Raw genomic sequence first — 26,508 nt, 5'->3', positions numbered from 1 at the left:
AACAAACAACAATCATGGGAGGGATTATTCCTATCATATTTAATTTGTGCTAAATACTCTAGGCAGTCTACTCATACAAATTTGTTGAACATAAAAAACGTAGAAACAATAATTTTTTGACCTTCCAAAATTTCTATTACATATTTGAGGCATTTGAATTATTTGCTCAGATAAATAATCTCTTTTACATACATTTTTCGGATTGAATAAAATAGCATGACAAAATGGGGCTACCTGTTTTGGTAGGGAAAATGATGTGTTTGCAAAATAAAATCAATATCGCAGCATTACGTCACCAGCATCCAAAAGCCGCCTTCCAGATTAAAAAAGATTGAGATATTTTTCAGTTATAGTACAGCCAATGTGTACGTTTGATTTTTGTCCTGCAATAAATTAATTTACATATATTTCATGATGAGAACGAATTACATGTATGTCACATTACTTACTTTACTCAAAACTATTAATGAATTCAGCAGTTAAACGCAGTTTACAAAATCAAAAATATGTAATTACAGTATCATACAAATTTGCTCACACAATCCCTTGCCAGACTGTACAATCGTGACTCCTTAAACTATACTCGTGTATCTAAGCACAAGAGAGTGACGCCCTTTTCCTTCTAAGAACACGAATAAGTTAACAGTTAACAATATCAACCGTATGTTTCACCTACAAAACAACCTGGGTTATGCTTGTTTGTAACAAAGTTCCTGCTCGGTTGTTAGCGCAGCTACACTATTTCGAGCGACACACGGTAATAAAAGCTATAGTTTCTCACAGCTATCACCGTTCGAGAAATACAATGCAGCTAGTAAATTTACGAATAATTCCTTTTGACTCCGTGTCAGATTTTAAAATAAGCTGTTGCTGTCAATGGGAATTTTACTCTCGCGGCATATGATTTTTGCCCTATTAATATGATTTCAATCGTTGCAATTAGCGCCATTGAGGACATTAGTAAAATTTATTTATGTTTTTCTGGGTATTTTTGCATCTCAACGAATTGAATTTTAAGCCACCGACACAAGAGCATGGGCTGGCATGCTGAAGAATAAAGATGCTATTGCCGGAATGCTGCTCGGTCCACCATTCTTCATTTCCGCCTCCTGAAGTCTGTATTCCAATTTCCAGTCGAAAGCAAAAACGAGAAAGATATAAAAGAAAACTTGAAAAATAATGCAATACAGTTTAAATATTACCTAAAAATATAGTTATGGTCTATTACTTTCCTTATTCAAATAAATCGTGTTTAATCAAAAGAAAACTAGTATTTTAAGGAAAATATAGTATAGAAGGATTATAACAATATAGTACAAGAGTTCGTAAATCCACATTTTTGACCAGATCTTCTCCCAGCTATTAGTCACAACCTGCTGCTCCTTCTAGTGGCGGATTCCATGGGAAACTTATGACAATGACAAGTCATTATGACTTAATTAAAAGAATAGAAGAGTTGGTTTCAACTCAAATAACATCGATCGGAAAAGGGAAAACATCTTAACAATATACCGGATAGCATTACAGCATGTTTCAACTCTTTTTAAGTCCTCGTTTACTTGTGTGCGTGTTAATTATTTTATGTGTAGCGATTACTTATATAATCTTTACCGTTAAATGTTTCTTTGAAGCATTTATTAAATAGTGGAAGAGACTCAAATAACCATGGGAGAAGTTCCTGCAAACAACGCTTTAAAGATTCACACTTTCATACACAAAATAATTGTTTGTGATTACAATACGGCAAGGACCGTAATACCATAATAAATACAATTAAATTGTTTGTGATGAATGGGGTGAATTAAATACTTATGATTAGATAGATACCTATCCATTGAAGAAGATCTAGCTGAACCAGGAATCGAAGTCTTTGGATAATTGTCGATATCAATATACTATTACTATTGTGTGTCAAACGAGTTGAACGAAAAATAAAGAAAATTTGAACTCATTGTGTTATCATTACAAAACAGTACATGTTGTTTTTGGTCATTATGGGAATATCGGCTCTGTAATGAACAACGTGAAGTTGCTCCTATTATTAAACAACTATGTTAAAGAAAATAAAAACAATTCCAAAATCACCCAAATCTTAACATTGTAAAAGAATAAAACATTTATGCCTGAGAATTTAATTAAGGAGAATATCTTAACAATATATAAAACAATCATGGTTTTGTTCCTGAACAATTTCTGTTATTTCTTAGTTACTACAAAGAGGCGAAAGAAGCCACACGGCCCAAAGCCTCTATAAACTATACTTACTACTACTACTTAGTTACTACAACTTTCAACTTTTAAATAGATCTTTTTTATATTCTTTTCAACAAAAGCAACTGATGCAGTTGGAATAAGATGGTAAAAATCCGGAACGATTGAGTCGTAAAATTCTCTCCTGCACACCATTGCCATCGGCTTATACATTATAAAAAAGATCAACAATTACGAGAAAGCGAGTAAATCAGTCACAAATACGCTACCTGTTAAATGTTCTGGAGATATCTGAGACGATATAAGGCCACCGCCCGATGTTGACGTTGTTGTTACCGTCCCCGTCGATACCGATGACATTACACACTTTGCTTGTGCTGGAGTCAAGATTCCTCTGTGGCTTCCTACTAAAAAATGTCTTCCAGCACCATTCATCCTACACGTATTGGCATCGTAAATTAATGATAATGGTCAGTTGATTATATTTTAAGGCATTTTATGATTATATTTTGACTGATTAGTTATGTATTTTCTTGTAAATCAGTATTCTGGGTGCTCCAGTTGGGCCATTCATTAATTACCTATTGTATTTTTTTTAAATATTTTCTATAAAATTATCAAAAAACGGTAACTGGTCAGTTGAGCAATATGGTTATATATGTTAATTTAAGGGAAACAAATTTATTTATCCATTTTTCAAAGGGAAATTTATTTATCAATTTTTTATTATAAGAACATCCAATATAGCTTATAGGAAAAGAAAAGCTTAAACAAAAAGTTCTTCAAAATGAAAAAAATAATTTAACAGTTGAATACATAGCATCTCATTCATATGAGTTCTTCATATTTTTAAATTAACATGCTTTATGATAATAATATAGTCAAACTTACCCCATTCCGATTTTGGGCGGCATTGATTTGTGTATATCGTCTTCGGACATTTTACGCTTTTGCCCAAGTCGTATATTGTGAGTGTGCGCTTGTGATTGAGGGGGATGGTTTAAAGATTGCTGTTGGGGAGGCTGCGGCTGTTGGGGAGGTCGCTGTTGTAGCTGATCAACATTCGGCTGAAATGTGAAACGATGCAATTAAAGGGTGTTCAAGTGTAATAGATTCACGTGCAATGTAACGCACTCAGGCCTTACTGTAGCAGTATAAAATAAGTGGCAAAATAAAAACTAGGAATAATTGCTGCTACGGGGGCTGCTGAAATCCTACTGTTAAATTATTATTTCACATCTTATTTTGAAAGTTTTTTTATTTGTTAGTTCTTCGTTGTTGAGGGATTGGATAATTATTATTATGTTACACGACATCCCCTAGTGGGAACAGGGCCTCTCACCGAAGAGAGTGTTTCTATGATTGTAGATCGGTGGTCAGACGTTCATAATACCAGAGGGTGCCAGACTCGAGACTCGATCCCACAAACCTGTGGCGTGGTGTTTCCTCGGACTGCCTCAACGCCATGGGCAACCCCCGATATATAATTGGTTTGGATAATAGCAAATTAAAAAAAATGGATCTGTTTATAAATGTGAATGGATTTATTTATCTGTCACGTACCGGACTTAACCGATATTGAATATTCTGCTTTGTAGCAGTCGCGGTAGCAATAATCCAAAAATAAAAAGGCACCTCAACGAATCTTAGTACTTACTTTAGATGAATCTTGTTGTGAATATTGAACAGCTGCAAACGATTGTGGTGGTGGAGGAGGCTGGGGAGGCACCGGAGCATTGATGATAATCTGATGCTGTGGTTGTGCCGGGTGTGGAGGTCCTGGCTGATTTTCCAGTATCTGCGGTGGAGGAGCTTGTGGTGGAGGTTGCGTTTGAGCATTAGGCAAGCTTGTGATGATCTGCTGCGTTGGTGGCGGTACGGTATGGAATTGCACTTGCACTCCTGCAACAAGAGCGAATATTTAGTAGGAAGCCTGGACAACTTTTGAGCATAGCGAAGTTCATAAAGATAAATTTGAGCTGGTCAAAACCATCTAATAGGTGCATACAGATTTTTCTTTTACAGGAATAATTTCGTAATCAGCCCGTAATTTAGCCGCTTGTACAGTATTTTTAATTTGCTTTTTTTATTGTTCAAATCAAAATTGATTGAACATGAAAAGTCTGAAAAGGAACCTTGTCATGTTTTATGTTTTTCTGCAAAAATGTTTATTTTCAAGTCTTCGTCACAGGACCTGTATTTCGTCAACTATACACGGCGTCCAACCCAAACAACAATTATTGCATAATATTAAGTTGAATTTTCCGAGAGTTTTTTAAATTGACATTCGTATATATCTATTACAGCATATTTTTAGGAATCGCCGTTTCAAGCGACACGCAAGACTTCTATCGCTATTTTCTCTCATATTCGAAGTATCGCTTGTTTATATTAGAAAGTATTTATGACCCTAAAACTAATTCACTGTATTGAAGTGTGGTGAATTGGAATGCTGGTTTTTCTAGATAAAAAACAAATTCGTCAACTTTAACCCGTTATCAGCTATGGTTCAAACAATCAATCATAAATGGTTTTTAAACATTATATCATTCTTTTCTACAACATTTCTATGTTTGTCTTCTCGACGTCCTGTAAAAAACCATTAAATAATTTACAGAGTTGACCTTAACGTTTTTGGATAGAAACCAAGCTACCAGCGTGCCGTGAAGGGTTTACTCATCTCATTCCTGGACTATTTAATCTTTCATTAATTTTTTTTAAATTTTAGTTTTACGGTACTTGCCGTATTGTATAGATCTTTCATTAAATATGAACAATGAATGACAAGAACCAAAAAACCATTTTTACTAGTGTTGTGCTTAATAAATCTTTTGGCGAGATTCATTCACATGAATCTTTCACCTAAGATTCATTCAGATGGATCCATGAATCTTTGCGGATTCGAATCTTCAAAGCTTTATGAATCTTTCGAAACCTTAATGAATCTTACATGGATCTGTCATGAATCTCCCCGATTCTTTCATAGGCGTGGACAAAGGCGACCAAAAAAAAAAAGGGAGCAGCCACCCATTTTTGGCTGGTGACTTTTCACCACTTAGTATGTCTTAGGGATTCATGAATCTCTCGACGAAAGATTTATGAATCCCTTATAAGGCAGAGATTCATTTAGATTCATGAATCTGAATCAGATTTACACAACTCTAATTTTTACATCTTGTGTAAATACATCAGAATATTTAAAAAATATGTAGAAAGCGTATGAACTTTGACGTGAGCACTGCAATTCGTCGAAAAAAGAGCATCAGAATAAATTGGACACCTTGTATGTATGCATGATAATGTAACAGATCCCTGCTCAAGTACCGCATATGTGATAAGCGTACTCTTCCTTCCTTCCTTTTCCGATTAGATATAAAAATAACCCCTTACCTGGAGGCGGTTGTATTTGCGGATTAAATGCACTAGTAGTAATTATTTGTTGCTGCTGCTGCGCTGGCGATCGATATTCAGTGGCGCTGATGATCGTCGGTTGGCTGATGATGTGTATCTCATTCGGATTGCGCATTGGTTGCGTGGTAATTTGAATGCTCGGTACGGAACTAACAGGGACTTGCTGTATTTGTGGTGCAGCAGCTGATGCGGTTACGACGGGCCACGGTTGTGGTGCACTAACGACAAAGTGCGATCCGCTAACTTGCATCTGCTGCGGTGGTCCGGGGGCAAACGATTGTATAGAGACAGGTATTTGGCTAAAGATTTGCTGTGGGATACCACCATGACTGATCGAAGGGTTCGGCTGCGAAGTGATTATTGTATTACCGACTATATGCTGCACGGTCGGTGGAGGCACTGACATGATTGGTGGTGGCGGTTGACTAATCGGTATACCGGGCATCGACGAAACGGGAATCACAGTTGTTTTGGCGAGCTGATTAGTGGCTGGAATTTGCTGCAACAGGGTTCCAGCCGAGGGTCCTTCGTCTAATTTGACCGACTCCGATTTAATCTGCATTTCTCCGGGACCACTGACCACCTTTTTATCGTCTGCTCCGTTCGACACCATTCCTGATGCTTGCGCTAGCGTCGCCTGTTGCCCCATTGGCGTCAGCTCGGGGGGCGGATGGTGCGTTAGAATCGGTTGCTGAGTTTGAAAAATGATTTGATTCTGTGGCTGTGGGGCCGTTTGATGCATGATGTTTGGTGGTGGCACCATAAACGCCGTACTGCCCTGTACAGTAATAATTTGTTGCGTTTGCGGTGGCCTTTGAAAGTGATCAAATTGGGGCGGAGGTAACGTTGTTTGTACGATACCCTGAACCGGCTGAGGTTGCGGTTGTATGAGATGCTGAATCGTGACCTGCCCATTAGGATGCGGTCCACTACTAGTTTGGATAGAAGGATTTTGTTGTATATACTGCACTTGAAAGGGAGGTGCAGGATTTACGATGATTTGCTGTGGGGCTTCTGCCGGTGTTTGCTGAATTTGGATAGCCGGAGGTGGTTGGGACAGATGTGCCGGCGTTGGCGAGTTTTTGATCTGTACTATGGGTGGCCGTATCTGCGTTCCTGGTGGAGGATTACTCACATTCGCCAGCTGCGGTGGTGGTGCTGTTTGAATTTGTGAGATTACAACATTATTTGGTTGTTGGTGTATCTGTACAGGCACGTGGGATTGAATGATCGTCGGAGGCTGCTGTATTATTTGCGGAGGTGGAGGCTGACTTGGTGGTAAAGATGGCGGATGTTGCACAAAACTTTGCGGCGGAAGAACCGTCGGTGGCGGCTGGTGTATGATCCCATTTGGTTGGGTTACGTGCTGGGTCCGCATGAGCGGGGGCATCTGAGTTACCTGCGACGTTTGAACTATATTGGGCTGGGGCATTATCTGAAAATTTGCCTTCGGAACATTGTTCTCTTGGAAGAACGATAATTCATCTTGTAAAGTTTCAATTAAGTTTTTTGCCAGTTGCTTAGCGCCTTGTAAACCATCCAATCTGCAAGAATGCGGAATGTTACTATGCGTACTAGGTGGAAATATCTACCGGAGCACACTTACGATGAGTGTTCGATGAAAAGATGCAACGGTTCTGGTGCTTCTTGCATGGTTTGCGGATCAAGATGCATTGACCCACGACCCCGTAGAGTAACCATAGCACCAGTTTCAGTGCGGATGTAATTCAAATTAGTACCACCGTCCCCAAGCACCCGGGATCGAACATTGAACGCTGGTGGAGCATGCTCCAGACCAATAATAAGCTTTGCTACACACATTGTTGCCCCACTAGCGGTGCTTATTATCGTTGGTGGAGGGCTACTAACAATCTTAGATATCTGTCGTTGATGCTGCTGCTGTTGTTGTTGTTGCTGCTGATGATGTTGCTGATGCTGATGATGCTGTTGGTGTTGTTGGTGTTGCTGGTAATCGACACTAGGGTCAAAATGAGGACGTATCATCTCGATATCTACGGTAAAACAGTAAATAACAGAAACTGAACAAACGGTATAACAAAACTGTACACTGTCTTATGAGAAATACTGTGAGTTGCTCGGAAAAATATTAATAGTCGTATTAATTTGAATAGGGGATATTTACACTCCACACGCTTTGAAGAACATCTTGATTTCCTTAAAGAAAAATGGTTTGCTATCGAACAGTCACAATTGAATGAAATAGTTCTATATAAGGTGTAGAAAAGCTTACATCATAAAGAGTAGATAGAATAATTCCGGATTACAAATTACGTGAATGTAAACTAGCAGCTAGAATTATAGAAAATGCTGTAGTTGACACGTTACTTGGTTTCTATTATAGACTACATTTGACTGTCTGAATTACCTTAACTTTCCAAGCTTTATTTCACTTAACGCAGATGCGTTTTGTCACTGTCTCGATCCCTGATTCGGTAGAAGACAAAAATTGGACACTTTTGTTTTCATTGCCTTGTGAGCCACAAACTATCGCATGTTGCGATGGTAACTTTTTGATACGTACGCTCTTGAGGAACGAGCAGGAAAAAAATGGTCTCCTTAACTGCGGGATTTAATTTTTCTAATAACAACTTTCTCTAAGCCAAAGTAATCCGCAATAATATTAGAGCGTGCCTCGCAGAAGTAGCTGCTTCTACTCCTTTTTGCTATCTTGACAATTTGTCTAGCCTGGTGTGGTCTAGTGTTGGTAGAATTCGGAAGATTCGAAGACTCGATGCCTTGTCGGATTCTATGTTATGGGAACCCATCACAACCAGCAAAATCTGTCAATTTTTGGTGACGGTCCGCAATCGGGTCTAACGGAAGCACGAAAGACCGTCAATACAAGCCGATGGGTGCACGCACACATGTAAACACCTGCTTCACGCACATATAGGCAGCAGAGGCAGCCATTTTTTTATTTTACTATTATTCAATTTATGTCAATAATAAATTCATAATTTCAATGCACATATTCGTTTATTTCAATAAATATACATTGAATTACAAATTACAACATTACTATTCGTTACGGTAACAATATGTTTAACACGTTGCGTACCGCGTCACCCAAATATGGGTGACGGCTATGTTTCCTGGGGGCCCGCGTCACCCAAATATGGGTGACGCGTTTGCTTTAGCGGAACCGCATCAAGTGTGGAAGTAGCTAATGTGCACGTTAGGTAAAAATTGCAATTTTACATGGGTTAATAAAATAGTTTTCAACAAAGCAGATAAAAATTATGTTTTATAAAGAGATTTCATATATTTCATGTGATTTTTTTTTTACAACAATCCCGTGTGGTTTTCATTGAAACAAGTTCTACACATTTGTGGAGCATTCGGACATTTCGCACAGAAAGTATTAGTTTTTGTAATATTTTTTTTTACTTGGTCAGTAGTTGCAGGCAAAAACATGTTCGAACATGTTTTCTTCATTTCTGGAAGGTGTTTTTCAAAGTAAAAAAACAGTCGGAATAAAAATAGTACTTCGATACCTTTCGGCTAGAAAGAACGAGATGACAATAACTCTATCTCTTTCTCTCCAACGAACCAAAGGATGGATCGGTCCCACACACAGTACGAACGATTGCATTCGCAATCGTACGAACGATTGCAAAGCAGAATTTGCGTTTTTTGGGCCCGCAGGAAACTATACCGTTTTGCGCTTGGTACGCAACGTGTTAAACTTAACACCTTGTTGACGGGAGACGAAGATCTTCGTCTGTTTTTGACTCAACGTTGAGGACGGAAAGACGGACATGTACGTTGCACCCATACCATTGCATAGTCGAGCATTCGGGTATTTCGTTCGTTTCGTCGTATCCGTTTCGAACGGTCGTTCGTTACCGGAGCGGTTGGCCCCGGTGACAGCAGCTAGTTTTGGGAAAAAAACGCCCGTCAACAAAGTGTTAAGATGTCCGTCCTGTCTCCGTGTGAAATCCGGGAGATGCCTTTTCCATCGACTGTACTGCTCTGCGTCCGGATCAGCTCAACGTCAGAATGCCGGGATTCGGGGTATGACTTCTTAGCTGCATCTGTTGAGAGGCCTCTTGCTCTGCACAGCGCCAGAATGCTGGGATATGTGATACGGACGATGCATTCTCTATCGGCTGCAGCGGTTGAGAGTCATCCGGGACAGCACAGCGCCAAAGAACAGCTGCCGGCAGCTGCCTTCCAAAACACAAACAGCAAACGCGGCTGTTACCGGGCCGCTACACGAACCGAAAACTCCAACCGAGAACTCAAAAACCGTATAAGTTTACGTCAAAATCTTCTCGGTTCGTGTAGCCGCGTTTTGTGGTACCAATTCTGTGAGCCACGCTACACGAGCCGCAAACTCAAAACTTTGCGGCGCAACGAGGTTTTTGTTTTTGATTTTTCAGTTAACTCAAAAATCTTCCTTCAAAGCAAACAAGATCTTATTTCAATTCACACAAAAAGTAAAAGATGGATAATCTGTTGAAGTGTGGCTAACTACCCTATCGCGGGTCATCGAGTTGAGTACCCAAAACTTGCAACAACGCAACAGGCGTATTGTGCGGAGGCAAGAAGATGGCAACCGTTTGCTGGACAATACTGTAGCAGAGCAAGCAAATGAAACTATAATTAACTTTCTTCGCATGAAGAAGGAAGATTTTGATGTTCTCAAGTTACATAAAAAGTGGTAGAATAAAATATTTTAATCTTTATCATTAAACTTTTTGAAACTTTTAGATTTTGGAATCAGTTGGTGGGCCGGACTTTGCGAACCCCTGATCTATAGTGAATTTATAATTGATATTCTAGCTATAAAATAACAAAATACACGTAAATTTATCACCATATGTTCGTTTATTTTGTTTTTGAGATTTGTTATGTTTACATTTATTTCTTTTTCGTCTTCTTCTTCTGACGCATTTGAGTTTTCGGTTAGCTGCCAAAAACTTCTCGGGTGCAGTTTTCAGCTCACGGAGCTGAAAAGTTTTTGACGTAAACTTCTCGGTTGTTCCCCTCTTCTCGCCGAGAAGTTTTTGAGTTTTCGGGTCGTGTAGCGGGGCTCTAAGAGCCCCGGGGGGCTCCGGGGGGCTCTAAGAGCCCCGCTACACGACCCGAAAACTCAAAAACTTCTCGGCGAGAAGAGGGGAACAACCGAGAAGTTTACGTCAAAAACTTTTCAGCTCCGTGAGCTGAAAACTGCACCCGAGAAGTTTTTGGCAGCTAACCGAAAACTCAAATGCGTCAGAAGAAGAAGACGAAAAAGAAATAAATGTAAACATAACAAATCTCAAAAACAAAATAAACGAACATATGGTGATAAATTTACGTGTATTTTGTTATTTTATAGCTAGAATATCAATTATAAATTCACTATAGATCAGGGGTTCGCAAAGTCCGGCCCACCAACTGATTCCAAAATCTAAAAGTTTCAAAAAGTTTAATGATAAAGATTAAAATATTTTATTCTACCACTTTTTATGTAACTTGAGAACATCAAAATCTTCCTTCTTCATGCGAAGAAAGTTAATTATAGTTTCATTTGCTTGCTCTGCTACAGTATTGTCCAGCAAACGGTTGCCATCTTCTTGCCTCCGCACAATACGCCTGTTGCGTTGTTGCAAGTTTTGGGTACTCAACTCGATGACCCGCGATAGGGTAGTTAGCCACACTTCAACAGATTATCCATCTTTTACTTTTTGTGTGAATTGAAATAAGATCTTGTTTGCTTTGAAGGAAGATTTTTGAGTTAACTGAAAAATCAAAAACAAAAACCTCGTTGCGCCGCAAAGTTTTGAGTTTGCGGCTCGTGTAGCGTGGCTCACAGAATTGGTACCACAAAACGCGGCTACACGAACCGAGAAGATTTTGACGTAAACTTATACGGTTTTTGAGTTCTCGGTTGGAGTTTTCGGTTCGTGTAGCGGCCCGGTTATATCATTATTACACACATTCAAACATTGACAGTCCGCTTGGGGCGGGGATTTTCCTTCTACTCGCCCTCGCCTATGTTTTTGACAGATATTCCTGGTTGGGATATTATGGATTCGAATCAGTTTTGATTCGTTTGGACACGATTTGATACGATTATGAATCATATTCTTTTTCAATTTTATGTGACTCGATTCAGAGCCGAGCTATACAGGGTTTGACAGGCCAACATACAACTGGGGCAACATTCCTTCTAAATCGCACCTTCTTTCAAAACAATAACAAAATTGAAGTTCTAACGTCAACTGGGTTAACCTGTGGTCACAGCTTTCCGCAACCGCATGCGGTTGCGTTTTTGATCTGTCAAACGAGCACAGCTTTTTGCCAAAAATAATACTTTAATGTTTGAATATACCACTTATATGAGCCTACAATCTCATTAAAGTCTACTAGGAACAATATTTACTGTTGACATATAAAAACGCAAGAGTCTGCGGCAAGAATCAAACTCGTTTGATTTTTCAGTACAGAAACCGCAAGGTCTTGCGTCTGCGGTGACAGCCCATGACAGCTCCTATCTCTCCCATGGGAAAAAACGCAACCGCATGCGGTTGCGCAAAGCTGTGACCAGGGGTTTATCGATCAGCATCACGCTGTAACTTGACACGGAGGGCGTAACCGATCAGTGTCAAAAAGGAACTTGTCAATGAAATGAGCGTTCTAGACACGGCAGAGTTTAGAGGTGAAAGAGGCCACCCGGCTCAAAGCCTCTCAAAACCATATTTACTACTACTACTAGACACGGCAGACAATCATCACGCTTCTGATGTTTCATATTGTTGTACTTTTTTCATTGGAGTTTACCGCTGTAAATATTTTAAATATCGCGCGCTTTTTTGTACGTCTGGTTTCACATACCTGGTGAATTACAAAGTGTAGCAAAAGTGTCTTGTGAAGATTCAAGTGAGAAATTACATTGTGTATTGAACAATGGAGGGTGAGAACGAATTCAACGAGTTCCTTGAGATAGAGATGTTGGATAGCGAAGAAGAAAACGAAGGTTTGCATTTGTATGAAAGCCTGATTCTCCATGGAATTCGATTATCCGGTGTCAGCCCAGTTCCGAACAACCCGGACAAATGTTTAAAGTATGTATGTAATGTAGTATGTATGTAATGTAATTCACCAGGTATGTGAAACTTAACGTACAAAAAAGCGCGCGAATTTTAAAATATATACAGCGGTAAACTCCAATGAAAAAAGTACAACAATATGAAACATCAGAAGCGTGATGATTTTCTGCCGTGTCTAGAACGCTCATTTCATTGACAAGTTCCTTTTTGACACTGATCGGTTACGCCCTCCGTGTCAAGTTACAGCGTGATGCTGATCGATAACCCAGTTGACGTTAGAACTTCAATTTTGTTATTGTTTTGAAAGAAGGTGCGATTTAGAAGGAACGTTGCCCCAGTTGTATGTTGGTCTGTCAAACCCTGTAAGTTTTTATACACGCTTTCCAGACTGCACCGTCGCGTAACGCGACGTCGCCTGACAGGCGCAGAACTCCATGCAAAAAAAACCTAGCGCGATCCGCACGACATCGCGCAAGGTTTTTTTTATATGGAGTTCAGCTCCTATCAGGCGACGTCGCGCTGTAGTGTGGACCCCGAGTTACTCGGGAAAGAATGATATAATGTTTAAAAACCATTTATGATTGATTGTTTGAACCATAGCTGATAACGGGTTAAAGTTGACGAATTTGTTTTTTATCTAGAAAAACCAGCATTCCAATTCACCATACTTCAATACAGTGAATTAGTTTTAGTGGTCATAAATACTTTCTAATATAAACAAGCGATACTTCGAATATGAGAGAAAATAGCGATAGAAGTCTTGCGTGTCGCTTGAAACGGCGATTCCTAAAAATATGCTGTAATAGATATATACGAATGTCAATTTAAAAAACTCTCGGAAAATTCAACTTAATATTATGAAATAATTGTTGTTTGGGTTGGACGCCGTGTATAGTTGACGAAATACAGGTCCTGTGACGAAGACTTGAAAATAAACATTTTTGCAGAAAAACATAAAACATGACGAGGTTCCTTTTCAGACTTTTCATGTTCAATCAATTTTGATTTGGACAATAAAAAAAGCAAATTAAAAATACTGTACAAGCGGCTAAATTACGGGCTGATTACGAAATTATTCCTGTAAAAGAAAAATCTAGCGCGATCCGCGCGACATCGCACAAGGTTTTTTTTATATGGAGTTCTGCTCCTATCAGGCGACGTCGCGCTGTAGTGTGGACCCCGAGTTACTCGGGGAAATTCACGGATTCACGATGTCGCGTGAATCGCGCTAGGTTTTTTTTGCATGGAGTTCTGCGCCTGTCAGGCGACGTCGCGTTACGTGACGGTGCCTCGGGGTCCACACTACAGCGCGACGTCGCCTGACAGGAGCTGAACTCCATATAAAAAAAACATAGCGCGACATCGCACCCCTAGGTTGATTGGGTAGCCGAAATTAACGGTACACACTACGATTCAAATACTCGTAGGTTGAATTTAACGAATTAATGTATCACCAATTGCATACATTCAGTTTAAACGTCCACAAGAGGTGTACCCACGATCGAAAACATGGCGGCCGGGGCCTCATTTACTCTTTTACCGACCTGAGCAATGAACCGCACTAGACCATACCAAAAACCTCAATCCTCAAGCTTAACACATCCGTTCTTTATTCACGTTCTCCAACTCAGCTCTTTCCACTTGATACCTGTTCCGCTCTCATCACCTAATACCTAGGTATAATACCTAATACCTAGTAACTACTATACCACATCCTCTCCCTGCCGAATATGACTACAGTTGGTCCTCGCAGTACGCGATACTCGATATACGCGAATTCGCAATACGCGATTTTTTAAAACTGACAGCTCATAGCGTTGCTCGAGTTTTGATTAGTCAATTTTACTTTGTTTTGGTAGAATGAAGTTTTTAATATGCACTTTTTAACAGAGATAATATTATGCAACATAAGAAATGGACCACTTATTAGTTATTTGGATAAAAGATATGTTAAATAAGCGGTTCCCTCTCAGTGTCAACTCTTCAATATGGGGTATAAACGATATGGCAGAGGAAATCCGCAATACGCTATTGCGTTCAGTCCCAAACATTCGCGTACTGCGGGGACCAACTGTACTGAGTTTTAATTCTCAACGAACCGTTTCGGTTTCTTTATCTGTCTAGGCACTCGCGCCTCTTTTAATCCGGTCGATTCTCTGGATCTTACTCCTTCTTCTCCTTTCCTTTTAAAGAATTTTTTAATTTGTTTAATATTCCCATCAAAAATTTTTCCTGTACCCATTTCCTTCACTGTAATTCTACATGCACCTGTAATTTCCATTACCTCATGTAAGAATTCTTTATAGACAGCTTCCTCGCTCCTCGTCATCTACCTGTATAATATTTACTTTCGGGTTCGGTAGCCAGTACCTTAATGCTCTTCCAAACATTAGCTCCGCTGGCGGAATTTTTGTTCCATGATGTGGCCATGAGTTATAGCCCGCCACATATTCCGCCAGTGCCTCTCTCCAACTTTTATTCTCTAAACGCGATATTATCGCAACTTTATTTATGCCTTGCATTCCACGTTCGACTAATCCATTTTCTGTAGGGTTTAAGGACGTGCTATGGATTAGTTTAATTTCCAAAACATTTATAAGCCAATCCTTGAACTCTAACGCGTTGAATGGGGGGCCATTGTCTGCTTTTAATTTCCTTGGCACTTAGTACGTTAGGAATATCTAGTTAAGCGCCTTTTTTATTCCATGCGAATCTGCCAGCTCTACTGGGACAGCCACCAGAAACCGGGAATAATTATCGGTCAACACTAAAGTTTTACCATCCTCTGTTGTTGTTGAAATGTCCATAGATACATAGTCTCACGGATTCTGTGGCAATTCCGTTATCTCTATTGGTACTAGTGTGCTTCCTGACCTTACTAGCTGGCATTACGGGCAACTCTTTACAAATTCTGGAAGAACCATCTTTTCCTGTTTCATGAGTATCCCGTTCTCCACATACAGTTCTTTTTGAAACGCCTGATACCTTTTTATCTGCTTCGGCCATCCATTCTCCTTTGGTAACCAATCTATAACTGTTTTTAGAGTGGCATCTTTTTGATTTTCTGTTCTAACTTGATCTGAAGTTAGCGCCAACAACTGGTCATTGATTCCATCCAAACATGCACTAACACAACAAAGTTCATGCGGTTCTTCACCAGACTCAAACTGTGGATCCCCTGTCGATCTATAAAGCCTCGATGCAGCATCTGCTATGCTATAAACAGGATCTTTCCATTGTTGTTGGGGATATCTGACCAAATTCTCTCCAACGAAGGCATAGGATACGGATCGCGTGTGATAGCCTTGTTTGCCTCTCTATATTCAATCACTGTCCTAAAATCTTTGTTTCCTTTTGGCACAAGTACCGTTGGTGAAACGAAAGATATTTCCGCGTCCATGCTGTCAACATCCCACTAGTCAATTTAGCCGTTACCATACAAGTTTTCCCACCCCCGATCCCTCTTGGCCCATACTTCGGTCTTTGCACACAAGATGTCGAGTATGCCATCTCTTTTTAGCGTGTAGCTCGTCATCGTCTGTCCCGCTCATCTGTATAAATCAACGTTCTGTTGGATCCAACCCGGGTGGTATAAACGTAACTTCCCGTGTTTGGACACAGCGATTCAAAAATTTGTCTGTGTTAGTGGAACCGTGCGTGGAAAGAAAGCCAGTGAGCAAATGACAAGTTCGAGAAGCCGGATCAGTATCACAACAAGAAGTGAGTTGAACACACGCGAAAGCAAAGCTAATCGTGGTAATTGTTTTAGTTTCTGCGGATCTGTAATTTCTTTTAGTGATTCCAGAACATTGTTATCTTCAGTTCGATGAAGACACTCAACTGTAAAAAGTAAGGAAAGCAGCATCTCAGGAAGCCGACAAAGCGAGCGAGGAAACTACATGCGAGGCAGCAAAGTCGGAGTCGGAAGTTCCGACGCAATCGGTGTCGCCAATCCTGAACCTTGTTAAAAAGGGTAAGCACAAGCATGCCATTGTTCATTTGGTACCAGTTGCAGCGTAATGAAATCTCACTCCCGTTTCAGACGATTACAATCAAATCGAACCGCAGGATGTGTCCAGAAGTTTCATACACTATCATACATAAATTCCATCGTTCGCACCAACACATGCACAGATCTGGGCTGTACGTTCTCACTTACACACGCTCATAAGCCCGTGGCTCAAACTCCTGACTTTTTCTAACTTCTCCTTATTTTTGTATGGCCGAAATCGAGGTGACACAGAAATTAGGAGTTTGCATGCAAGTTTTTGCCTAGTGGGTTTTGTCACACCTTTGACACTTCTGAACAACTTCATTATTCCATTTCTTGGAACTGCCACCTCGTCCCCACGATAAGTTGTTCCTCTGTTTTTTTTGTGTGTTTTTTGTTAATCCAAGTATATTTACTCTTTCTCAAATCAAGCTGTTTGCTATAGCAATCAATGCAATGTCAATCAATACGCTTAGATATTTTTGTTCATGCTTCATATTTGTGGAAAATACTAAACCTCGTTGCAAGTTAGTGACTTCAAACCGAGAGCCAAGCGCATCAGGACCGATCATGAAAACGCTAATTCAGTTATTCTGTTGCGCGGGTTTGTTGGTTTGGATAGTTTTTCCTATTCCAGCAGCAGGTTACTGGTTGCATAGCACACTTGCATGCAACTTGAGATTGCGTGCAACATGAGATTGTACAACTTGTAAGCGCACTTTCCTAAATTTTATAATTTATAGAAGATAGATTTAGCTATTTAGAGATATTTGAACCATGGATGCCATAAGGGGTGAAGCTGGAAGACGATGGGTGAAGGGTAGCTAGCTGTTGTGTGCAAGCAGCAGTTTGCAGGGTAGGGTGGGTAAAACAGTTTTGTACCGCGAGGTCGGCACAATTTTGAGCATATCTCGGGAACCCTAAGGCAGCGCACTGTCAGCTATCGAACAAGACAAACACGACAAAAACTCACAAACAAACCCATGCAATCATATGGAGGTGCTCTGTCAACCTGCATAGAACATGCCAGACAAACATGACATAGAACAAAACAGTTTGATTTTGTCGTGCATGTCTGTGTCACACTGCAAACTCTATATACCATGTTTATTCTGCTACCTTGCTGCTTGGATGAGTTACAGTTCTTCACGACATTAGCAGAGTGCGAGGCCTTTCGTTCAGTGTCGTGTTTGTCTGATTTGTTTGGCTGTTCACAGAGCGCTGCCTAACTTGTATCGCTGCCAAATTACATCAAAATGTAGAGGATAGTGCAAAGAACAATCCTTCATTTTCACTTTTTCCAAACATTTGTTCCTTACGAAGTAAATGGCCTTTGTTTCAGTTTTAGCCTGCTGTGTACTGACTTCATGGGTGCAGTGTATGTGATCATGCTGTTTCCCGACTTACCAGTGTAGAGATCCGGCCTCTGCAGTGAACTTGCGGTTGCAGAACGATCCTAATTTTCTTGGCGTCTACTATCCAGCCCATGCATCGTTGGCATGTTCCAGTCTATTCCAAAAATTTCACAAAATTTGAATGTTGCCACCTAGATTTCCATCATTTTCATATGTTTGTTAAATTTGTCTTACTTCAATAGTATAGATCAATTGATCTTAAGATCAATGGAAAAGAGGTCGCAGCATACCATGTAACGAACCAAAAACCGCGGAAATTTTTAAATTAAAATTTTGTTTACCTCTCACGAACAACTAAGAAAGTGTGGTAAAACTGCAAATGTGGTATATTTCATCAATAAAGCGAGTAATTGAGGCGTTCGGAATACGTTCCGGAGGAAGGCTATGCATGAGGCAGATCAACACACTTCTTTTCGCCAATCATGGCGACCAAAAGGATTCATATCCGGTAAAATCCCAAATGAAGCCCCCCAGCCAAAATCGCTGTCGTGTCTACACCATTTGTGATGTACCTAAAAAGTATGCAACGGGTGAAACAAATGCCGTTGTGTGAACCGTTTGAATTGAATTCTCGTTAAATTAAAGAACATGGTTATACTAGAAAGGATGTACAGCATGAACTCCGTCATGCATTACTTGCATAAGTTTATGAAATTTCGGCTACGCAACCAACCTAGGGGTGCGGTATGAGGGGGGCCCACGGGCCCTCCTTATTTCACAAATTTATAACAAACTCCCTTTTTCGGTAGACCTAGCGCAGTCCGCTCGCTGCGCTCTCTGCGGGCACGCCGCCGTTTCAAACTCATTTCTTCCCGCCAACTCATTGAGTTATGCTGTCCATCTTGCCCAGTTTAACCAATTAGTTCAAATCGTTATAGCTTCTAACGGAAATTCAACGGTTCAAATATTCAAACTGAATTTATGTGCCACCTATTGCATAACTTTCAGGCGCAAACTTGGAAAAAATGACAACGACGCGACGACAAGGGAGCCTCATTTGGAATTTTACCCAAAATTTCAACCAACTGTCGACACTTTGTCGTCCGGAGACCCCATACGGGGTCCAAAAACCGTATCGGTTTTCATCCGATCACATAATTTTGGTGTGCTGTCCACGCTGTTAAATGACACCCACCACATTATACTAGATGTAAACAAACATTAAATGGAATGTAGTAAACTTCGCAGAGCGTTTTGCTGTAGGTACGTATATTCTAAAATAGAAAAAAAGTGCATAAACAGGGCGGCCAGATGCGAAGAAACTGGTGTCAACCTGTTCTTCGAAGCCAGAAACTGGTGAAACTGGATACGTCATAGTTTTAATGTGATATTTTCTTCTAACCGCATGATGCTGCGATGAAATCAAAACATTTGCTTTTTAAGGATTAAGTCATCTGATGTTTATTACTGTTCATCTCCACATAGCGAACTCTCCTCCGTCGAACTGTCGAACTCAGTTCCCGCAACAGCTGGGAAACTCGTAGGAAACTGGTAGGAAACTCTTGACAGCACTAGCAAAGCCCCTCGTTCTGACGTTTAATAACGATGATATTTGTGATCGGCTGTTTCTTCTGTTCACCTCAGGCATCATTCGATACATTCTTTAGATTCACGTTTCAATCCTAAAAGTAAAAAAGATTGTACTGATTTCCATTACCTAGATTTCCATCATTTTCATAAGTTTATTAGTTTGTTCTTACCTCAACAGTATTAATGGCACGATCATAACACTTGCTGCTCAATGCACTTGCACCTGCCCTCTGAGATTGCTATGACCAGAATGCGCAAATACATGATGCTGTGGTTGCTCCAACAAGAAACAAACTCACATATCTCAAATAAGCTTTGTACGTAAGCACGTACGTGTACGCGGATAACGACACAGTAAACATATTGGGGATAGTTTGGCGTTGGATGGTTGCAAAGGATAGAATATGCATGGGAAGCATTAGCACCTTTTCTCTCCCTGAGAAAACGACTAACATTCTTATTTCTAATCATTGAGCTAAGAGGGGGAGACGTACAGATTTTTCGGATGCGGGCATAGAGCATACTTTTCTATGAATTTATATTTTACTTTTTCAAAAATTAAAATTTGGAAAAGATTCAAATTCGGCTCAATCCGACCTTGTTTGCTTTACACCAAGCTAGCGAAATGATAAAGCGGGTCATCAAAAAACCGAAAACGAACAGATCTTCAACAACTTTACGAAAAAGTAATCGTGTAAAACATCTTCGTAAAAAAGCAAAGTAAAATCAAATTTTACTTTTTATTGCAGCTTTGGGTTTTAGTTGAAGGCCTTGTTTTTGAGGTTGAGGTCAAAATTACCGCTCTTAAAGATGGCTTAATTTATTTACTTTCTGAATTTACTTGATTTCTGTCAAAACAAGTTTACATATTTTGGTTTTTTAACAATAAAAAAGGAAAACCGAACTAGCTTAATGATGGGGAGGTGCATTAAAATACCTCTAGAAGTCTTTTTTGACTTACTAGAAAGTAGCCATTTACGGCTTCGAAAAATCTTTAAAAATAAAGAATAATACTGTTGCATTTGTTAAAGGACGGTAAGACCGGTAAAAAGCATTCGAGCAATATTCCAAATTAATTGTATGTAGTGTTAATATAAAAGTGCCTCTCATTTGAAATTTCATCTAAAGCTCTATTTGGAACTAATTCCAGTATTTCTAATACCAAGAATCCAAGGAATACTCAGTAGCTCAATGGGATCCCATCGGAAGCTTTTTCAAGCGTCGACCCGAATTTAACTACGGAGAGCGAGATGTTAACACATCGGATTCAGTTTAGTGTGAGCTGTAATGAGTGACGGAAGTGTCTCCAGGACAGCGTAGTGTTCTCGTTAGTATGGTTTGAGAACATTTTAATTTGCCCTTTCCATATTCAATCGATTCTGTAAAATTATGTTAACAGTGCATTTTAAAGGAGTGTGTATTGTGTATAACTCGTTTTCTAGCGAAAGCATTCTATTTAAACCCAAATTTTATTGAAAAATTTCTCGGTTTTCATAAAAAGTACCTTCGGATCCTCCCCCTGTTGTCCTTGCATAGCTGGAAAGGGCTGGGGCATTTGTCCTTTCTTCATCCTTATGCGGTGTTCGGTGCTGCGGAGTTATTCGGAGCTTTTTCATTCATTCGTGCTTTCCAGTTCGTGCCGTCGGTGTGCTGATATTAGTGATGTGTCTAAGTGCGTATGTACGCAAACGAAGAAAGGAAGAATTTGAAAGTATTTTCCTCTGTGTCACGATTTTTGGCATAAGAGTACCTTAATACGCCAAATTAGAGACAGGGCAGAAAAGATACGGTAAAAAACAATGAAAAATCGTTTTCAAATGAGTAAAAGTAAATGAGCAAAAGTAAGAGTACACGTTAATGACTTAAAAGGACGAGTGTTATACATTTTGTTTGTGAATGTTTGTGAGCGAAGGTGCCTATATCTGCGCCGTGTGCTACTCATACATGAATATAGCAAATTAAGGAAAGTCATTTAGGGAGGGTTCTACGGATTCGAATTCGAGAGACGAGATGTTGGAGAAAGTGGAAAATTCTTCTCTCAGACGAATGGTATCAGCAATATCGATGCGTAATGCAGTACACAAATGTCATTAGTAGGGGATAGGTTAGGTATATTTTCTTCGGTCGGTTCAAATATAACTGCGGGAGACAGCATGCGTTTGTCTTTGGAAAAATGGAAGCAAATAAACATCTAAAATCTCTGATCCTCACAGTGTTCTAGTGGAGAAACATAAGATAGAGTTTTTGAAGCATGAATAACACGTATTATCGATCGACGGTAGTTAATCTTCAGGAAGAAAAGAAAAGAAATAAGTTCAATGTGGCTACGAATAGTTTTCCAATTCATTGAACGTGAGTTTACGTTTCTTAGTGTTTATTATTTAAATTGATTTAAATCTGAAATATTCGGAGCAAATTAATATAGCCTTGATGACGAAACATTAAACAGCAGACTATTTTTGGGACCTTTTTAGCTAAAATCATGTTCAAACGGATGTAAAATAATTTGCTTCTTTATATTTGTTAATGCTTGAGTTGCGTGTGATTTGGTACTGTTCGGCGATTTTTGTGCTTTTTAAATGGCAGTGTATGTTGATTGCAAAGAATTCTTGGAATGATTGCTAATTTCATTCATTTTCAGGCAGCTCTCCATTCAATAAAAATAAAGAAAACAGTGTTCATAATCGAGGAAGTGAGAATGTGTTAAGTGGTTGTGTTTGTGAGTGTGCATGTATTGTCTGTGTACATGTGATGCTTAGCACAGTGGTGAAACAGTGTTCTGCTGGGTACGAGTTGTTCAGTAGTGGCACTAAGAAGTCTTAGTATTTTTTACTGCTGCTTGAAATAACAATCGTCGTGGAGAAATAACGTCCATATTGCTCGTGAAATTGTTCCAAAGTTGTAAGTCAGTAACCATTAGTAACACCAACATCGGGTGTAATTGCCATCATCGGGTGTAGTGAATCATTATTGCACTTATAACAGCAAAAGTAGCAACTGCATCATCATTACCCGTCATCGCCATCATCACCAGCCGAAGCAACAACAGCAGCAGTAGCAGCAGCAGCAGCAGCAGCAGCAGCAACAGCAACAGTAGCAGTAGGAAAGGCAGTAGCATCAACAGCAGCCCAGAGCCCTTCGACACACGATAGTTTTGGAGAAGCAGTAGGGCCCGCAGTGCAAAAGGAAAAGTTTTGCATACGATTTTGCTTTACGCCAAGGAGAATTTTATTTCTAACCCGAATATACTCAACGGTAATATTACAGTTATCTAACGATTTGTTTTTATTAATTGATTATGTTCCAATTCCACACAATACAAACGATATGCATTTTTTTGCATTGCAAGGAGCGTTGTGTCACCAACAAACAAACGAAGCGAATAAGGATTTTCCCAATTTAAATCTTATTTCTTGTATCAGACCTTGCATAAGGCCGATTGAAGTTTTGAATTTTTCGACGGTTGATCTATAAAGTATTTTCAAATGCATTTTCAAGAAAAAATTTAACGTTCTTCAGTACTTGGTTACATTTGAACATTTTAACATAAACGAATTTCGTTCTTGATGTTCATTGAATTCTTATTCACCTGATCAGTAAACTTGTCATTTGTTGCAAGCGTATTAATATTTATTATTTTTTCCTATCGTTTCAATTACTTCGCCGACGAACTTTGGATAAGATCATTTACAATATTCGAGCAGGATTTGAGTGTCAACATTTATGCAAGCAAGTCTATTGTTCTGAAAGCAAATAACGTCCTATGTATGGGTTTAAAATTAGACTTTTGTTTTTTCTACTCGAGCAGTATTGATTTTCTCTGTCTGAGAGAGGTATTTTACTAGTTTGGGGTACAGCTTCTAAGCTGCCATAGGTTCCATGTATTGGGCTTGCTGCCGATTGCTTTGAAGTACGTCGGCCCCAATCACGATTACGGAAGCTTTGTGCGATTTTTCACTTGTTCACCAGTATTTGTGTTCCAGCAAGGTATAGCACGGTCAACGTTTTTGGTAGTGGTTGAACCCATTATGTTTGTATGAGTAGCTGCGTGGAAAACATGAGAAAACATTGTCATACAGCATGTTCTTGTATGGAAGCTTTCATCCGGTCCTTGTAAGACCGAGCAAATTGCATTGGTAAAAGTGAACCCCAGGCTCTATTGCACAGTGATCACGGCATGTGCTCTTATTGTAATAGGATGAAGCTTTTTGAGGTAGTAATAGAGCGGTTTTACAGACAAACTGTTTTCTCTACTCTTGTCGCCTGCTATTTGGGCTCCATGTGGCTGAATGTGTTCGTGTGCTTAAGAGGTCACCCAAAGATCGCTGTCATGCACACATGCAGGACTACCGCGCGCTTGTGAGTCATACAACGTCCTTTTTTGTATCTACCTACACACAACTCTTTTCTCTCTGTTGTCCGCACGCAGTCATTGCTGCAGCATGGATTTCCTAGCTGTTCCGTTTTGCTGGACAGTTTATTGATGATTTTTCATAGTGAAACCGGTCTCGATTCGCAAAAAGACCATTACTACTATGAAGCAAACTGCTGCCATTAAGATTAGCAGCATGGTTTTTTTTTTAAATACTCCCATAGTACATACCCTTTTGCTGCGGTAGCGCGAGGCATGAATTGTACCCTGCAGCCTGCATCCATCGACGTAAGTGGTAATCATGAAAAAAGATTGGTCAGCCTCAATGAGATATCATGCGGCAATAACATCAACATCATTGGGACCAACGTATCGGTAAAGACAGCCGGAGAAATGCCTTTAGTCACGCGACCTCTAGCCTAAGGGCAAACCTATTTCATGTTGGCATCCAAGGGTAGTGGCAACGTATAGTTGAGCAGTACATGGAAGCTTTGTACGACATACGCGTGGTCTGTTTGAGCCCATCGCGTGTACGTCCTGCAAAACGAGCAGCTACATAGAACTGCACGTGAAGAAGAAGGCGAACATAGGGAAAAGAATACAAGAAAAAAAACACACACCGTGGAACACATGAGAATTTGATATTGATTTTAGTTGGCGCCTCTCTGGGCGGGCAAGGCACTGCAACAGAGAAGTGATACGATTCCAATGCATAAGTTTGTCAAGTGTTCCGAACTGTCAAAAAGCGAGAAACAATACGAGAGAAAAATGAACGAAATAGGAATAGAGAGTTTTGCGGAAACGTGGAAGGAAAATTTACGAGAGAACGAGTTTTCAGTGCCTAGAGTGGATTGGATACTATTTTTCACCATATGGATGTTGTGCTTAACACGTTGCGTACCAAGCGTTTTAGCACAATTTTTAGTACAATTTTTCTAATTACAATTTGTTTATAATATTTGTTAAACCGATTGTTTTCGAAGGCCAAGCAAAAACTTAGCTTCCTAAAATATTTATATAAAATATAACAATAATTTTTATGTTGCATTTTCATTTATTTATAGGTCAAAAACTTTGTTGTACTAAAACTGCCGTCACCCATATTTGGGTGACGCGGTACGCAACGTGTTAAACAGCAAAGAGAGCGAGACATTCGCAGCTCTTCGGAGCAGGCCAGAGTAATCGAGAGAATTCCTTGCGTTGTATTCGTCTTCGTCCGGTTGCATTCGGAAAGCGTTAGTAAAACATAGATGTAAATAGCGGACATGGAGGCAGCAGGAGTACATGGGAAACTATCGTTTTAGCCTTTTTACCGATTGAAAGTGGCTAAGCAGCGACAAGCCAATGCCGCAAACTTATAATTTAGCATGTCGCTAGCGAGCACGAACCTGATGATGGGTGACAGTTAACCAAGGATATTGGAGCGTCAGTAGGTTTCCCTGTCCCGCTTGGCGTCACTCCGCCGATAACTTTTGGTGCATTCGAAAGGTATTGAAAGCTGCCATTTTGCAAAGGCAAAAACGTATCATGCGTTTGATTTATTTCAACTTATCTACTCCAAATCAAGAAAGCTACAAATCCACAAGTAACAAAATTGCATTCAAATAGAGAATAAAGATTATAGAGTCCCAATTTTACAAACTAAAAGACGTGGCTTGTAGATCGCATTCCAGGCGTGCTCGCACTAATGGTGGTTTTATGGATGTTGATAATAAATTGTAACTTTTATTAATTTAAAAAAATATAATAATGCATTAAAAACTTGTCACAAGGCTTTAGGCGAACGTTTTAAGAATCTTGGTTGTGCACGTATGTACGTTAGTTCTGCTTTTGCAAGGGCAAAAGTACAGACGACACCTTCATGTTTCATAATCGTTTGAAGAATCTATTTTGCTTTCTCAACTATTAATTTGCTACAATCGATGCTGGTTATCAGATTTATTCCGGTTATTCCGATCATTAAACCGGTTCATAAATGATATCTGGTATAGATCATCCAACTCTGTGTGCGTTTCCTGCTGTACAACTTTTGCACGAGTTTGGAGTGACGTTTCTGGAAGCATTCGAGTATGGATTGTATAAGCATTCGGCTGAATAATGACGACTTAGGTACTGCCTCGCATTAATAATTAGCGAAAGGAGTAAATGAACAGTTTCATTTAAAAAAATGTCTCCAGGATAGCTTGCGAAGGCCCAGAAATCTGTATTCAAAAGCCGTACTGGAGTAAGTCCTCGCCGAAGAAGAAGAAGAAGAAGATGTTCTGATTTGTTGTTAAAATAACTTTAGTATAGTGTGAAGCAACAATTTTGTTAAGCATCTTCGAACAATTAAAACCCAGAGGCGCCTAGTTCGCCATGGAGGCGCCTAGTGTTCCATGTAGCAATATTTATGCATCTTTTTCTTATCGACTAGTGTTGAACTTGCTGATCGTGTCTCTCAACATCGATGCTAGATCCTTAAAAATCGAAAAATGATCTGGAAAATCGCGGACGGAAAAAGAAGTGAACGAATCGGCTAAG

The 26,508-nt window shown here is 39.7% G+C and overlaps 1 protein-coding gene across 1 annotated transcript; it reads right to left on the bottom strand.

Moving 5' to 3' along the window:
• Nucleotides 1-980: 980 nt before the first annotated feature.
• On the bottom strand, nt 981-8,553 carry LOC131293689 (uncharacterized). Its single transcript, XM_058321763.1, has 7 exons — nt 8,508-8,553; nt 7,229-7,634; nt 5,602-7,166; nt 3,869-4,113; nt 3,103-3,278; nt 2,481-2,674; nt 981-1,116 (listed from the first exon to the last, which is right to left on the bottom strand). The coding sequence occupies exons 1-7, from the start codon at nt 8,551-8,553 to the stop codon at nt 1,097-1,099; spliced, it is 2,652 nt and encodes an 883-aa protein (XP_058177746.1). The 3' UTR covers nt 981-1,096.
• Nucleotides 8,554-26,508: the final 17,955 nt, after the last annotated feature.

This window comes from Anopheles ziemanni, chromosome 2, assembly GCF_943734765.1.
Source record: "Anopheles ziemanni chromosome 2, idAnoZiCoDA_A2_x.2, whole genome shotgun sequence".
In the NCBI taxonomy this organism is placed as follows: domain Eukaryota; kingdom Metazoa; phylum Arthropoda; class Insecta; order Diptera; family Culicidae; genus Anopheles; species Anopheles ziemanni.
This window is presented reverse-complemented; position numbering and strand designations above follow the sequence as displayed.

Coding starts and splice junctions, on each gene's coding strand:
- LOC131293689 (XM_058321763.1), bottom strand. CDS start 8,553: ATGGCTGCCTCTGCTGCCTATATGTGCGTGAAGCAGGTGTTTACAT. Junction 7,167..7,228: donor CTTTTCATCGAACACTCATC/GTAAGTGTGCTC, acceptor GCATTCTTGCAG/ATTGGATGGTTTACAAGGCG. Junction 2,675..3,102: donor CCGCCCAAAATCGGAATGGG/GTAAGTTTGACT, acceptor CTGACCATTATC/ATTAATTTACGATGCCAATA.